Raw genomic sequence first — 17,555 nt, 5'->3', positions numbered from 1 at the left:
TTGGATGTTGTGAATGTGAATGACCACACCAATTTGATTTCAATTGTTTGTGATATAAATTTTCTATTCACATTCCTCAGGAGTGTCTTGAACTGGTTCAGATTTACATAATTTTATATTATCGATTTTTCAAAAATGATGAAAATTTAAAATATAATAATAACTTGCAATTTTAAATTTCATTTTCTTTAATGACTTGAGCATCATAAATGTTTTCTTATCATGTTTCTAAAGAATTTTTTATCAGGACACTTCAACCACTTATTAGCACATATGTAAAATATTTTTTAAATGCTTTAAAGAATAAATATTAATTGTGTTTTACATTTTCTATATAGTTGGACTCCTTTTCTAAATATGTTTTCCTCTTATTTTTTTTATTTAATTTAAAATTAAGCTTTTCATTATGATATTTAGAAACAAAACTATTTTCACCATTATATTTATTTATGTTAGCATGCCTTATTAAAAGAAAATTTCACCTCAAGAGTATGTGTAATATTAGTCTCGTGTAGCTCCACAATATTATGTTAAATAAATAATTTTTTTTATATATTTGAGAACTAAAGCTGAATTATTTTAATATGCTTGAAGTAAATTAGGATTACAATTTTACAAATTTAAAAAGATAAAAATATGTTATTATATTGCAAATAACAATTTAGCTAGGTGAATTTTTGAGTTTTGAACCCATAATCACTAGTGCAGAATTGGCCTTTAACATCACCCAATAGACGTCCGTCCACAAAAACCCCAACGTAAATAATTGATCGGTGACATATCCGTAAATAAGTGGGATTGTAAACGTCCGTTCTTGCAGGGCCCCGACGTCTATAATATTATAGACGTTCGGCCCCCTATAACGGACGTTTAAGAGGCTGAAACAATGAACTCTTCAACTACCTGTTAGACATCCGTTCTTTATTTTTAGGTTTGTTATCAATTTATGAGTATTTTTTTTAATTTTTCCCAAGTGATTTATATATATAACATCTTTTTCGTTTATCAAGGGTTCTAATAATTGATATGTTTCGGCAAATAATTGAAATTCAATTTCTTGATCTGTATCCTCAATTTTTGGAAACTTAAAAAGCCCTTCTGTTAAGCCCCGATCAATGAACCTACAAAACCCTTCAAATTGTATCTGATTCAATCCAGGTAGTGTAGACATTTCTTCATTTCCACTCCCAAACATTTTAAACTCCCGTGAATTTTATCGAAAAATATTCCACAATTTGCTGTCATGCTTCATCAAATCACATTAATCCACTTAGCAATACTGAAATTTCTATTCTTTAGACTGAATTACATGAAATCTTTCCTAGTCTAGTGTATCAAATATTTATTAGTGGAAATATCTATCATGAAAAGATAAAGAAAGACTATGTGTAATAAAGTAACGGCTGCAAGTTTGACTTTTAACGGTAAAAGATTGCTAAGAACAATCATCCAAAATATTGAGTTATTATAAAGTTTTTTACATTTTTTAGCGTACAAATCTCTAAAATATAATATACAAAACTCTAAAAATATAACAAACCGTGTAAAATTATGAAAATATAACCAAGTGTGTAAAACTCTTAAAATATTATTAGATTAGACTTCATAAATATATATTTTAATGAATAATTTTTTTTTTCAATGTAAAGAGTGAGTGTAATAATCAGCGGATGCAAGTTTGACTTTTAGTGATAAAAAATTACTAAGAAGAGAGGAGCTTCCTGCAACTCCACGAATTCTTCCTGCACCTCCAAATTTTCCACACTACCCTTCTAACCATTGCAGACCTACACAGGAAAAGAGAGAGATAATTTTTTAATGTTTCAGAGCAAACCTTGCACCTCCAACCCATACTCTCTACACCTTTCCTCCAAGAAAATGTTCTCCTCCTCCTTCAATTCCAGTAAGGTGGAGAAGCTCTTTTAATTCCATCTCTTGCTCCATAGTTTCTGTACTCCCTCTCTCTCCTCTCTCCCTTTCTCGCTGCACTTCTATGTGTCTCTCACCATCTGTGTGATCTTTTCTCTCGCGGGCAAGGGTAGCTATGTTCGGTAAGACTTGAGACCTTAACAACATTCCGAAGCACGATTAAGATCCTGTCCAATTTGAACGCCTGTACAATTTGAATGCCGGTAGAGATCTGCGCATTTTGAATTACGGTTGTGTTTTTATTTTTATTTTTTATTTTTATTTTTTGTGTTTATTATGTTTATTTTTATTTTTGATTTTGATTTGTTTTTAATTTATTATTTGTTATTTATCTATGTTTTTCAGTTATATTTATTTTGTTATGCTCGAACAAAAATATTGTCTTTATATTTATTATTTTTATGTTATTTATTTATTTCTTATTTTATTTTAAATTGTTATTTTTTTTATATTTTATGTTTATTTAAATATTATTTCTGACATGATTTTTTTTGTTATTTTTAACATTTTATTTGTTTGTTAATTTATTTTTAATTTGTAAGGTTTTATTATATTTGTATTTATTTAAATATTAGTTATCATCGAAATAAATCTTGTTATTTTTAACTTTTCATTTGATTTGTAATTTATTTATAATTTGTAATATTTTTTGAAAATTTTAATCATTGGCATATTAATTATTATTTAATTATTTGTTGTATTTTTTGAAAATACAAAAAGTTAATATTTAAAAAACAAAAATAAACAATAGAAATTGTAAGCATCAGTGTCAAAATTAGAGAAAAGTCCAACATAAAAATATATTAAAATAAAATAAATATGAGTAATGATTTTTTACATTAGTAATGATTATTTATCTTGCAAAAGCATAAGCCATCAAACAAGGGAGACCACATAATAGTTAAAGTATCAAACATTCAGAGATAAACTATTGCTTTTAAAATTTAAAAACAAAATTTAATAACAATCAGAATATGAGTAATGATTTTTTACACTAGTAATGATTATTTATCTTGCAAATCAGAATGATTTTAACTCAAAGCATAAGCCATCAGTCAAAGTACCAAACATTCCCAGAGATAAACTACTCTTTTTAAAATTTAAAAACAAAACTTAATAACAATCCGTCTGCAATAAAAAAATCAACTTCAATCAATTATTTTATTATTAAAGTGGCAAACAAATAAACGAACAAACAAAAACAACAAATTGAGTGTCGCGAGTTGACATGTGTGGGAGAATATGGAGATTAAAGAGAAACAAATTGGATAAGTGAGGACGGTGCATTAGAATTAAGTGAGTGTTTCTGATTTTTTATTTTATTTTTTATTTTAAATTAAAAATAAAAATCATTAAAATAACCTATGTTTAAAGTATGACTTTCTTTTAATACATAAAGATTTTTTTTCTACTAAAACTTAATACACTTTATTAATATATACTAACTAAAAAAGAGCTTTAATAGTTAATCCTATATATATATATATATATATATATATATATATATATATATATATATATATATATATATACACGTTAAACATTATATAAAATAAAAGAAAAATACACACGTTAAACATCATACAAAATAAAAGAAATATATATATTTATTGAAAAGAAGTTATCCCACCTTGTCATAAAATTGACAGGACACACTGATTTGGATCCCGCAAAAGAAATGGACCCTCTCACAAAAAGAGTTTCACAATAATTGGATCCAACAAAGGAAATGTTCCTCTCACAGAAGAATTTGACAATAGAATGCCCCAATTATTGCATTAATTTGTAGGTATCAAGTTTAAAATGATCTATCCATTCAGGGATCAAGTGAAGAGATCCACTTACCTTACAACTTGCAATTGTCATGCAATAATAAAGAAAAAACACATCAAATTGGATAGGAATAATTTTATTAACTATTAAATAGTTAATATTTCTTTATTAAATATTTTTTTTAAAAATTCATTCTTAAATTGAAAATTACTTTTACACAAATTATGTTTACAATAATCTAAAGTTATTTCATATTTCATTTATTTAAATCTATCTCTATATATATATATATACATTGTTTAAATATATTAAAATAAAAAACAATTTATTTACCTTATTTTATTTTAATAAAAGTAATAATGAACTTATAAAATTATAATGCAATAGTTGAATAAAAAACATATACAATTGTTAATAGTATAATATTCAATAAAATTTATACTAATATAATTATATTACCTTAAATAGTTGACATAATACAGGATGAAATATAGAGAGAATAACTCATTTTTGCATGTTATTTACATTATTTTATTATAATCAAAGGCTATGGGTCATATTTTTTTTTTGTTCTGCATGGTATTAGAACATACTGAAGAATGGAAATAAGGTTCACTATTTGAAGTATCACCATCTTTTAATAACTGAACTTAAACATAAATCAGTCAACTCTTTTGGTAGTAAACACATAGAACTGAAGACTTAATCTTTACACACACTAGCATAATCTAGGTAACTACAGAGAAAAAGTAAGAATGTGTGAATAATAGATAAATGTGAGAAAGAGTTATTTTAATACTTATATTTTAGATAAAAGACTATCTAACACAGTAAATTATAAATTTTGATGTTTGTCTTGTCCTCTTATATGAAAGTTTAATATCAATGAATAAATAAGTTTATTTTACTATGTTAGAAGACTTATAAGAAAATATAAGAACAATAAACATAGAGAAGAGATAAAAAAGAAGAATGAATACATTTACATTCGTCCATATTTGTACATAAATAAAATTGATTTTTTTTTACAAAGGTTCTAACAAAATATAAAGCTAACTATTTTTTTACAAAATTAATTATAGTTTCTTTATATATAAATATTTTTAAATTCATGTTAATTTTGAAGGAGAAAGATTTTTAGAATTTTAGCAACTTCAAATTTTGTTGGAGTTGAATAACTTGAATTTCATAATCTATTATTTTGTGTAAAAAAATATAGACTAAGTTCAGAATGATTATTACCTCATGAACATATAATATGATTAATAATCAGTAAAACCGCACTCACATTGTAACGATATGTTTCTTAGCAATACGAACAACAATTTAGAGTTTATCGAGAAATTATTTTAACCAAATTAGTTATGTACTTGTTATTATTATAAATATTCATTTTGTTAATATTTTTCTCTTTCTTATACTTTAACATGATATATATTTTCAAAGTTGTATTTTCACAGTTCTATAAATGAGTTTAACTATTCAACTTCCATTGTTTAGTCATTTATTATTCCTGTATTTTTAGTTGATTCATTTATAGTCACATTTGATAACTTTCTTAAACGGTGTGCAACACGTCCATCCCTTAATAACATTATTTTAGTGGGGAAAGTTGGTAATTCATATTTAGATAATAAATTTGTTAAACTTATAAGTACTATTCAATTTTCTTGGTATTGACTTTATGTTCTAAGTTTAATTATCTTTTTAGTTTAATGTTTGTTGTTCAATTAACTCAATCTTGAGATATTATTCACACATTCACCAAAAAATAATATTTTGTAGAATCAAATATCAAGTTAGACTATTGACAAGTGAGTTATATGCATCATCTTCAATGTGTGCATTAATCACCTTTTAACCATTGTCAATCTTTCTTCATTAATGTTAAATAAATCATCCATAACTAGATATGTTTCTCCTGCAACACACCAAGTATATCAACATTGTTCATGGCCTAATGATATAATAGAGTTCATGCTTGATCCTTTCTTGAAGTTGACACATCATATTGAATCTGATGTCATTTGAAAATTATCATGTTATTTAAAAATATACTTGTTTTACTTGTTAACTGAGTTTTCTTAGTTAGAAAATCAATTGTAAGGTGTTAGTGGTTATATGCTTTCAAAGCCGAACCTGATGGTAACATTGATCATAATAGAGCTCTACTAATTATAAAAAAAATATACATAAATATATGGTTAAGATTACAATAACATTTTCTCTTCCATTACAAAAATAACATGTTTTACTTTTTATTTTGATCTAAATTAAAATAACATGTTTTACTTTTTATTTTGATCTAAATTAAGATAAAAAAGAGCTTGTTGAAGATGAAAGAGAAAAAAAAACAAGAAAAAAAGAGATAATTATAATATAGTTTTATAAGAAAAGAAAAGAAAAAAGTTGAAAAAATATAAAGAAATAATATAAATTAAAATATTTAGAAAATATAAAATATTCCATAATATTTTAGAGTTATATAGATGATTTGATTGAGACATAAAGAACACATAAAAATAACACTTTCATTTCCATATATTACTTTTAAATACACTTTCATTTTCATATATAACTAGTTTCACATGTTACTTTCAATACATGATAACTATTTCATATATATCTCTCAATAAATTTGTGATAACTATTTCATATATATCTCTCAATAAATTTTAATTTTAACATTAATATATCTCTTTCAAATTATTATAACTTCCTCACATACAACTACCCACTACCTACATGTTTCTTCTAAAATAAAAAAGTGTTAACCAAGATTAAACATGACGTAAATCTTAAATAATATTCGTAAGATATACGTGTAATTTTTAGCTTAATTAAACTTGTTATTATTAATTTTATATTCACATTTAAAATCGCGCGTTTTTCTTGAATGAAATTGTTAATTTACTTTTGAAGATTGAAAACAATTATCTGGAAGACACTTATATTCATTATTTTCTTTAATCTTAAATGAAATTATTGACTTTTACTTTCGAAGATTGAAAAAAAAAATATTTCTTATAAGAGATTTTTAAAAGTATTAAGAATGTTAATTTTGTTATTTATTCTTAAGTGAAATTATTGAGTTTACTTTGAAATCTTAAGACATTTTTAAAAGTATTAGGAGTATTCGGCTTTAGTTTTTCTCTATACTTATTCTTTAAAATTTATTAGACAAAAATAATGATATTCTGTTCCATTCATTTCTTAATTCATTTTCTGATGATAAATGGTCTCTTAACGTATTCTAATTTCATTAATTTCCTTAATCCATTTTTTCTATTTTTAATCTCATTAATTTCCTTAATCACTTTTTATATTTCTAATTTCACTAATTTTCTTAACCTATTTTTGTATTTCCTGTGCCACTTGTTCTTCACAAACTTCTTCTCACTTTTCATCAACTTCTTCTCCAGAACTTCACTTACTGAGATCTATTCACCAATATATTCCAAATGGTTTGAAGGATTTTATAACTACAAAAGTTCTGTGCAATATACCCTTTTAATCATGTATTGATAGTATCTGAATAACCTCATCGTTATAATTTTCCAATTATCCAAACAACATTTCTCATTTTCCAAGCCGAAAAGTGTGATTCAGGAAAATCTGAGACAAGGAAAAAGACAGATTATATAACAGCTCTGAAGACAGAGACGTCTCCAAAATTATCATGAAAGCCTAAACCTGAAAGTGATTCAGGAAGCTGATGACTACAAATTCTAGGAGACAAAGGAAAGGACAGGCTACATTAGACAAAGGCTGAAACGGAACAGTAACGTAATTATACACCCCAAGTATTGAACTATAAACCATGTTCTGTAATACAAATTTACAACCTACATAGTTAATTACTACACCAAGGACCATGCTGATATGACTTAAGACCCTAAGTTAAGGAAAGGAACGCCAAGGGAGGAAAGGGATGTACAACATATGAACAATTTTGACACAAACAAACTGAAATATGAAAACTCTCGCTTCGTCATATAAAAAGCTGGGGCGAGCAACTAGGTCCTGCACTTTCAAAGCTGGTAATTGAAGAGCCATATAATATTCAGCTCTTCATCTTACTAGCAGCAGAGCGTCGCACACACACTCCTGCAACCTGAAATTGCACCCTGCATAAATTGCCAAATGCAACATTAAGGACCAGATTGTTCAAAACTAAACATTTTGAGAGTTGGAGAGGAAGATTACCACTACAAGGGACAACAACACTAGTGAGATCACTTCAACTAGTTTGTTCCACCAATCCATTTGCAGATCCAAGAGACCAATCCGACGGCTTAGTGATCAAATCCTCTAATTCAAGATAGATATTAGAGTCATTCACATCTAGTTCTTCATCAACTACAGAATTTTCCCGCATTAGTTTTTCTGACATAACATGATAGGCAGAAGAAGCATCTGGCGCATTTGCACTAGAACAACCATTGGCCCTTGACCCTTGCACAGGGTTACACAATTCATCTTCCAAGGGAGTGGGAGTTGGGTGCTCCATCTTGCTGGTGTTCACAGTTTCAGACAGAAATCCACCGAGCTCGGTTTGCATAGAAGGGAATTGTTTATGATTTTGGGGTCTATAATCAACATCAGGGGTTGTCTCCATGGTCTTTGGGAAGGGTACATAGCAGGGGTTTCCCATTAATCTAGGCCTCTTAACCATGTCGTTACCATCAAGCTCTCTTTTCCTCCTAACCTTTTGGATTAACTGCTCAACAAACGCGGGCCTTCTAGCCATTCTTGTGAGGAAAAACATCATCTGATACTGCTTCATCTCTGCATGCCGAACTCTCTCCTGAGCATTAGTGAGCTGAACATTCGAATTCTCCTGCTGCTGCCTCAGTTTCAGAATTTCCACCTTCAAAATGTTATGGTCCTTCTTCAGTTTCTCCACTTCAGCCTCCACGCCTGGCTTTATCATATTGAAAGCTCCCTGATGCAGTCTGTTGTACTTACCCCTCCTCCTTATGTTCTTCAGCAAATGCCTCTTCCCTCCTTGGAATCCTTCATTCGCAAACTCCCAGCGGTCTGAATCAACCTTCCTGAAGCCCTGTTTCCGTTACACCATAAACACTCCGTTTACATCGCAAAAATGATATTATATATAAAAACAAATAAATCCAATTACACCCTTTACTGTATACGCAAGCAGACTGAAAGCTAAACTATTATTAAATGTTGCAAGAAATTTATCAAAATGGTAAGTAAAATTCTGAAATCAGAATTTATTAATCAAATGTTCAATTTATACAGATTACGGAAGAATAAATGGCTTCAGTGGATCTAAATCAAAGGTTATTTTATAGATTTGAATATTTGGTCCTAATTCATAAAATTATTAAAAAATTAGAATTTTGATGTATCAGTATTTTTGAGAAAGAAGAGGACAGAGAGGTACAATAGAAGGGTAAGGTGAGAGAAAATTAAGGAGACACAGAAGGAAAGGTGAGAATGCAGAAAATTTGACTGACATAGGTGTTGAGCTGGCGAACGAAGCTGGAGAAATTGCTGTGCTTGAAGTATTTGGGAAGAAGGGTTTTGGAGAATTCATGGGAGTCCCAAACGACGAAACTATCGCGAGTTTGACTCCATGACACAATGGGGTCAGTCTTAGGGTCCTCCACCATATCGAAGGTCTTCTTCAGGAACGGTGGGGGCCCCATCTCGTGCAAGCCTTCCATCGGTTTCGGCATCTTATCCATGAAACCGTTAACGGCGCCGTCATCCAGCTCTTCTTTGATGTGAACCGCCGTTGGCTCTTCAGTCAGTCCGGAGTCCTTGCTGTCGCTGAAAACGTCGTCGTGGCGATGACTTTCGCTGTCGTCAAACATCTCTGCTTTGAGTGGCGGCAGTTGTTCTCCCATGGCAGTGATTTGAAGTTTGAAGCGTTGAATAGTTGCGAAGCAGTGTGAGGAATGGGAGTGTTGTGTTTTGACACAAGTGTGTTGTGTTGTGTTGTGTTGTGTGTTCCATTTATAGAGAGTGTGAAAAGAAGGAAAAAGAGTATTTTAATGGGAAGAAGAGAAGAAGATGATGGATAGCGTATCTTTGTGAGTGTCCATTTTAGGAAACTCCTTTGGACAGCCACGTTTTCATGACTCTTACTTTCTTGCCACTTGTACGGAAATAGTCTTCCTCAGGTCCATATCAAATCTAATTTTCCAACACCAAAATCATCTCACTCCTTATCTCTTACGGTTTCTTTTCTAACAACAAAAATAAATACATCAACCAAACCAATTCATAACTAAGCAATTGCAAGTTATATTTTATAGGGATTTTTTTTATCACAAAATATGTATACCCTGAAAAGCTTCTATACTTAATTGTCAACTTAATTCATATTTCCCCTCCTTTCATAGTTTATCAATTAAACTCAAGCCTATAATTTTATTGATAAAATCTAAATTCCATTTGCACCAATTTTAGACTTTCTAAATATATATATCCGGGTGATTTTTTAATTATATATCGGAATTAATCACACTATGTACCATTTAGAGTTTTTGAGAGCTATAAACTTGGTGAGAATAGAATGGAGAATACTTATCAAATACCAAGTGAAAACCAAAAATTATGTCAACCATGAGATCAATCCCATTGAACTCCTATAAGACCAACACTTTTTAAATTCTCAACTTCACATAGTTATTACAAATCTTGCCAAAATTCTATCTCATCCCAATATATACCATCATTATGATAACTCTTTATCTATTGTTCTTCTTCAAATTTGAGAGACTGGTGTTCTAATAAGATTAACTAAAGAAGTTTTCTCAATCGTTTCTCTAATTTTTTTTATGTATATATGCTTGGTATTAGTTTAACTTTAAAATACTTTCTTAAGTAACGTTACGGCACGTGCTTATTTATTAAAGAAGAGAACAAAAATAGCAAAAGAATGCAAACCGATAAATGCTACTGTTACGGTCCATGCGGTTCGGTTACTGCGTCAGTGTTGTCGGTCATCAGCTGCATGCATTACAAGTGTTGGCACGGCTAATTGGTGCAACAAATTTATGCAGTTTGATAAATATTCGTTAGACAAAAGAAAAACAGTACCTATCCACACCTTTTTTTTATACAAAAATTGAGAACTGTCTTTATGTAAAATGTTCCAAAAAAAAAGGCCTGACTTAAAAAAAACATTGAATGTGAGAGATATTTTAAACGGTGCACTAAAACTCTATTCATGAATCTAAAATACTTATCTCATGACAACGTAGTACAAAATACTATGTTATAATATTAATTTTAGAAGGAAAATAGCTAGGGATTGTGTGGTTAGAAAAAATGGGACTTAGAAAGGTGATCGGTGGTGGTGGTGACCGGCCACATGTAAGTAAACAAGAGACATGTCGTTTGATGTTACTGTCAATGTTATAATTTATGATTGTAATAGTAATCAGTTGGACTACGTGGCAAGTATCCGAGTTACGAGTTTTGACTTTTTTTTGCTACATAACAACATCACTCAAAGTTAGCCTTATAAGAAATTTGTCACTGCACATATACTCTCAGACTCTCAGACTGGAATGAGAGAGTGGGCCCAATTTTTCTTGCTTTCCCAGTGTTGATCAGATTTCACAGACTATTGATAAACATTACCAATCGGTCATAAACCAAAAGTAACAGGTGTGAATAAAGTGAGACATGTTAGCTACATTCTACCACATCAGGATACAGGATTTAAATATTAAGAAGATGCCAGATTTTATGAGTTAAAGACAAAATTGATTAATATTTTATTTAATTCAGGATAAATTAAGTTTAACCTCATTTTCTACTGTATATGAAGGATGTTTATTTTGATAACATTTATGATTGTATCATATCTTTTCATATATTAAATTTGTTCTTATAAATGTTTATTAGGACCATCCCTATCTCTTAATATAACTTTATTATTTTATTGTGGGGTTGTTTTGGTTAGATTATTAGGTGTATTGCATTTGTTCGTTTGGGTAAGCATGTTTGATCTTCATGGGGTCTGATACATGTAAAAACATTCTCAGATTCAAGTCGGCTGAGGTTAAAGATAATAATAAATGTTGTTTTTAACTATTTTATAACTGACCTAGGTTGTTTAAGTCTATAGTATTTTCTATGAACTTTTACTTTACCCTTGGACCTATACCTAGTTTAATTATTGTTGGCTCATATTACCACTGTCCTAATTTTGGATTATTATCTTGATTTCGTTTAATTGTCATGTTAATTGCTTTATTTTCTGTTAATGAGAGTTTGTGGTAGTGTTAAGAGTTATAGGCTCTTAGTTTAAATATTATCGCAAACACGATTTAATTTGTTGGTTTTATGTGTATTGTGTTATTGTGTTTGAGTAATCAATAACTTACTGAGATAAATGATCAGATTTGGATGATATATGTATTAATTTTTCGAGCTCGATCATTTATATGATGTGTTGAGATATTATTTTGTGGTGGTATTTTGGCATTGCTTATTAGTATCTTAGTTAATTGGTTTCTGAGTTAATAAGGGGACAAATTTAACTATTGGAAGTAAAATAAAATAAAATTATATAGAATATATATAAAAAAAATGTAATTACTTAAAAAAGACTTTCTCTAATACATGTACAAGAATGCCAAACACACATATTCTACAATAATCAATATTATAAAAAGTAATATTTAGTTAGAATAGCATTATGCTTTTTCAAAATTTATAAACTTCAAAATTTGTAAATTGTTAACATTTTTTAAATATGACTAATTATTGTATATTAGAAATGTTGCTAAACTCATTTAAGATGTGTTAACTTATAAAGAGATATTAGATGAATTTGAAGAGATTTGAGAGTATATTGTGTGTTGTTATTTTAAGGAATTTGAAGGTGATTGAGAGTAAATTTAGAAGTAAAATTTGTGTAAAATTTCACTCATGTAATAAATAAAAAAATGTTTTAATACATAGAAATAGAAGATTACGAAAACATTTTTAATGATAAAAGAAATGTAAAAGTTATATTTATTAATAACATATTTATTGGTAAAAAAAATTAACTAGTAAAATAAAATTAAAATTAATAAAAAAATTAAAATAAAATTTATTTAAGTAAAGTCAAATTATTATTACTTTAAAAATATGTGAACAATTTTTTTAAAAAACTACATAATCAACTATGGTATTATTTTAACATGAAATATAAGTAAAAAATACAACTAAATTTTTTTCCTTTTTTTTTTCTTACTTCTTTCAACTAATTCTTACAATGAAACTTTTTTACATGAGCTTTTCTTTAGTCTATCAACTTTTGACATTTAAAAAAGTCATGGATGTTTATTTATTTTGTGGCATAATTTTGTTAGAAAATAATGATAAATATAAAAAGATGAACTAAAATAGATAATAAATAGTAAAAAAAGAAAAATGAGTCTTTTTATTATTTTTATTTTCTCTCACGACCAAATAATTTAAATATAATATCTGCAAACAATAATTGGTTAAATGAAAACCAATGGTTATACAGGGAATAGACTACTCAAGAATCTTACTTTTCTTTTCTATCTTCAATTAGAATTGGATAAATAATTAAGAAAATCAATAAGAAAAAAATCATCCGTTAATGAAATGTTAATTGGTATTTATTGAGAACTTGAGTAAAGAGTAAACCTTTTTTATTTTAGATTAGAATTTTTTTATCGAATTTGATAGAATTTGAAAATGAAAAACCTTTGTTTTTTTTATTTTGTATAAATACTTGAGCCGGATGAGAGGTGAATCCTATCTAAATTTTTCGTTTGCTAGACCCGTAGTTAAAAAACCCACTTTCTTACGATTACGAGGTTCATTCGAATATGAAATCCAATCTTGGAAACACAGCATACCACTTTTTTTTACTACCCGAGGTTTTGATATATTTCGAAATCGAGAAATTTCAAGCGGAGCTGTTGCTATCCGAGAACAATTAGCCGATCTGGATTTGAGAATTATTATGGATTATTCGTTGATAGAATGGAAAGAATTAGAGAATTAGTCGATCTGGATTTGAGAATTATTATGGATTATTCGTTGATAGAATGGAAAGAATTAGGGAAAGAGAGGTCCAGACAATGAAAATGAATACTCTATATATATTTTGTCTAAATGAAATAGAATAGGATAGGTTAACGTTGGAATCGATTTCGATTAGAAGTGGAATCGGTTTTCAATGTATAATAAAAAAAACAATGGATATTGCAATTCAACGCTTTTCATGGGAACATGATTTTAATAATTCGTCTGCACCTTTCCTCTTCCTCTTAAATAATAAATTTTGTATAATCTAACAACATTTCTAAGTGTTGCTACATGAATTATGTATGTTGTGTTGAAACTAACACTGCTATGTAGTAAAAATAAATAATTTGACACAGTTTCTTTAGTAAATAAGTAATGCGTGAGCAATTTTGTATCTTTTCTAAAATAAAATAGTCATACTATATGTTATCATAAGTTTTGTGTTCAAATTTAAAACTTTTTCTTGTGTTCACATTTTATTTTTTGTAAAATACGCTTTTGAAGATTAAATAAAATCTTCTTTTATGTTGAAAGTGTTCTCTTGAGTCTTGAACTATTTCTTTGTTTTTTATCCCAGAAAATATTTCGAACAATGACTTGATATCAGTATAGAAAACTTCAACATATTTCCAATATCTTCTGTTTTATGGACTTCTTAAGACATTTAAGTTAATTAAAATCCTCCTATCCTTACGAAAACATTAAAGTGATTGACGAGGCTGATGACTACAAATTCTAGGAGATGAAGAAGATTACATTAAATAAAAGCTGAAACGGAACAGGAATGTAATTACAAACCGGAAGTACTGAACTACAAACGATGTTAATACAAATTTACAACCTACACAATTCATTACTGCATCATAAAAGTCTTAGCTATGGCCATGCTGATGTATGACTTAAGAGCCTATGTCAAGGAAAGGAACACGAAGGGAGGAAAGGGCTGTACAACATATGAAAAATTTGGACCCGACCAAACAGAACATGAAAATTCTCGCTTCATCATATAAAAAGCTGGGGCGAGCAACTGGGTCCTGCACTTTCAGAGCTGGTAATTGAAGAGCCATATAATATTCAGTTCTTCATCTTACGTAGCAGCAGAGCATCTTCTCATACATCCTGCAACCTGAAATTGCACCCTACAATATTAAGGACCAGATCGTTCAAAACTAAACATTTAAAGAGTTGGAGAGGAAGATTACCATTACAAGGAAAACCAGACTAGTGAGATCACTTCAACTACTTTGTTCCACCAATCCACTAGCAGATCCAAGAGACCAATCCGATGGCTTAGTGATCAAATCCTCTAATTCAAGATAGATATTAGAGTCATTCACATCTAGTTCTTCATCAACTACAGAATTTTCCCGCATTAGTTTTTCTGACATAACATGATAAGCAGAAGAAGCATCTGGCGCATTTGCGCTGGAACAACCATGGGCCCTTGACCCTTGCACAGGTTTACACAATTCATCTTCCAAGGGAGAGGGAGTTGGGTGCTCCATCTTGTTGATGTCCACAGTTTCAGACAGAAATCCGTCGAGCTCGGATTGCATTGAAGCGAATTGTTTATGACTTTGATGTCTGTAATCAACATCAGGGGTTGTCTCCGTGGTCTTTGGGAAGGGTACATAGCAGGGGTTCACCATCAATCTAGGCCTCTTAACCATGTCGTTAGCATCAAACTCTCTTTTCCTCCTAATCTTTTGGATTAACTGCTCAACAAACTCGGGTCTTCTAGCCATTCTAGTGAGGAAAAACATCATCTGATACTGCTTCATTTCTGCACACCGAACTCTCTCCTGAGCATTAGTGAGCTGAACATGCGAATTCTCCTGTTGCTGCCTCAGTTTCAGAATTTCCACCTTCAAAATGTTCTGGTCCTTCGTAAGTTTCTCCACTTCAGCCTCCAAGCCTGGCTTCATCATATTGAAAGCTCCCTGATGCAGTCTGTTGTACTTACCCCTCCTCCTAATGTTCTTCAGCAAATGCCTCTTCCCTCCTTGGAATCCTTCATTCGCAAACTCCCAACGGTCTGAATCAACCTTCCTGAAGCCCTGTACCCGTTACACCATAAATCCTTCATTTACATCGCAATAATGATATTATATATAAAAACAGATGAATCCAATTACTTCACACACAACCTTTACTGTATACGCAATCAGACTAAAAGCTAAAATATTATTAAATGTTACAAAAAATTCATCAAACTGGTTAGTAAAATTCTGAAATCAGAATATATTAATAAAATGTTCAATTTATACAGATTAGAAAAATTTCGTTTAACAGATTAATCAGGAAGAATAACTGGCGTTGGTTGATATAAATGAAAGGTTATCTTTTAGATTTGAATATTTGATCCTAATCCATAAAATTGTTAAGAAAATAGAATTTTGATTTATGATGGTGTGAGCAGTATTTTTAAGAAAGAAGAAGACAGAGAGATAGAACAGAAGGTTAATGTCAGAGAAAATTAAGGAGACATGGAAGAAAAGGTTGAGATTGTGGAAGATTTGACTGACATAGGTGTTGAGCTGGCGAATGAAGCTGGAGAAATTGCTGTGCTTGAAGTATTTGGGAAGAAGGGTTTTGGAGAATTGATGAGAGTCCCAAACTACGAAACTATTGCGAGTTTGACTCCATGACACAACGGGGTCAGTCTTAGGGTCCTCCACCATATCGAAGGTCTTCTTGAGGAACGGAGGGGGACCCATCTCATGCAAGCCTTCCATCGGTTTCGGGTTGTTATCCATGAAACCGTTAAAGGCACCGTCATCCATCTCTTCTTTGACGTGAACCGCCGTTGCTTCTTCCGTCACTCCGGAGTCCTTGCTCTCGCTGAAAACGTCGTGGTGGTGATGGCTTTCGCTGTCGTCGAACATCTCTGCTTTGAGTGGTGGCAGTTGTTCACTCTTGGGAGATTTGAAGTTTGAGGCGTGAGTTTGCTTTGGCAAGCGTTGAATAGTTGCGAAGGAGTATGAGGAATTGAAGTGTTTGCTTTGACACAAGTGTTGTGTGTTCCATTTATAGAGAGTGGGAAAAGAGTGCTAGAGTATTTTAATCAGAAGAGAAGAGGGTGATGGAGTAGCGTATCTCTATCACTGTCCATTTTAGGAAACTCCGTTCGACAGCCACGTTTTCATGACTCTTACTTTCTTGCCACTTGTACGGAAATAGTCCTGCTTACGTCCAAATAAATTATAATTTTCGAAAACTAAAATCATCTTATCGCCTTATCGTCGTCTTACGTGTCTCACACCGTTTCTTCAGTACGTCCTTTAAAAGAATACACCTATCTTGTAATTCATCATAATAATGTAGGTATTTCTTAGAATTTTTGCTTAAAAATAAAATAATACCACTAAAAATATTATTTTAAATTCTTAAGTATTTATACTTTAATTTATAGGTACTATTCTAAAGCTATGAACACATTAAGATCCCTTAATCCTTTTGATAAGATGAAATCCATTTTCGCTTGCGGACAAATCTTGTCACTAATGAATTGATATATATAAAAATTAATGAAATATAATAATATCATAAGCAGCATTGTTAAATTTAAGTTATTTTACAAAGATAGATTCCAATTTTTATATTTTACCTTTTTCTCGTATTGCAGGTGCTTCTTTATTAAAGAGAACAAAAATACCTGAAGAGTGTAGTGTATATAGATAAATGTAACGGTTACGATTACGGTCCATGCGGTTCGTTCGGTTACTGCGTCAGTGTTGTCGGTGATCATCTGCATGCATGACAAATGTTCGCACGGTAATTGGTGTAACAGCTTTTTGTTATAATATTACTTCATTATC

At 30.0% G+C, this 17,555-nt stretch overlaps 2 protein-coding genes across 2 annotated transcripts; both read right to left on the bottom strand.

Moving 5' to 3' along the window:
* Positions 1 to 7,318: 7,318 nt before the first annotated feature.
* On the bottom strand, positions 7,319 to 9,678 carry LOC148207035 (heat stress transcription factor A-2-like). Its single transcript, XM_088115804.1, has 3 exons — positions 9,186 to 9,678; positions 7,909 to 8,764; positions 7,319 to 7,829 (listed from the first exon to the last, which is right to left on the bottom strand). The coding sequence occupies exons 1-2, from the start codon at positions 9,576 to 9,578 to the stop codon at positions 7,943 to 7,945; spliced, it is 1,215 nt and encodes a 404-aa protein (XP_087971930.1). The 5' UTR covers positions 9,579 to 9,678; the 3' UTR covers positions 7,319 to 7,829; positions 7,909 to 7,942.
* A 4,782-nt stretch (positions 9,679 to 14,460) lies between these two features.
* On the bottom strand, positions 14,461 to 17,465 carry LOC124823571 (heat stress transcription factor A-7a-like). Its single transcript, XM_088105336.1, has 3 exons — positions 16,263 to 17,465; positions 14,940 to 15,794; positions 14,461 to 14,863 (listed from the first exon to the last, which is right to left on the bottom strand). The coding sequence occupies exons 1-2, from the start codon at positions 16,620 to 16,622 to the stop codon at positions 14,973 to 14,975; spliced, it is 1,182 nt and encodes a 393-aa protein (XP_087961462.1). The 5' UTR covers positions 16,623 to 17,465; the 3' UTR covers positions 14,461 to 14,863; positions 14,940 to 14,972.
* Positions 17,466 to 17,555: the final 90 nt, after the last annotated feature.

This window comes from Vigna umbellata, chromosome 1 (genome assembly GCF_029865625.1).
Source record: "Vigna umbellata cultivar VRB3 chromosome 1, Vumbellata_1.0, whole genome shotgun sequence".
NCBI classification, from domain to species: domain Eukaryota; kingdom Viridiplantae; phylum Streptophyta; class Magnoliopsida; order Fabales; family Fabaceae; genus Vigna; species Vigna umbellata.
Note: the sequence above shows the minus strand (reverse complement) of the source record. Positions and strands in the feature narration are given on the sequence as shown.

Bases quoted from the DNA above. Each gene is read 5' to 3' on its own strand.
- LOC124823571 (XM_088105336.1), bottom strand. From the start codon at position 16,622: ATGTTCGACGACAGCGAAAGCCATCACCACCACGACGTTTTCAGCGAG. The intron at 15,795-16,262 runs GTCAGTCAAATC...TAACGGGTACAG, and splicing joins TTCGCCAGCTCAACACCTAT to GGCTTCAGGAAGGTTGATTC.
- LOC148207035 (XM_088115804.1), bottom strand. From the start codon at position 9,578: ATGGGAGAACAACTGCCGCCACTCAAAGCAGAGATGTTTGACGACAGC. The intron at 8,765-9,185 runs GTCAGTCAAATT...TAACGGAAACAG, and splicing joins TTCGCCAGCTCAACACCTAT to GGCTTCAGGAAGGTTGATTC.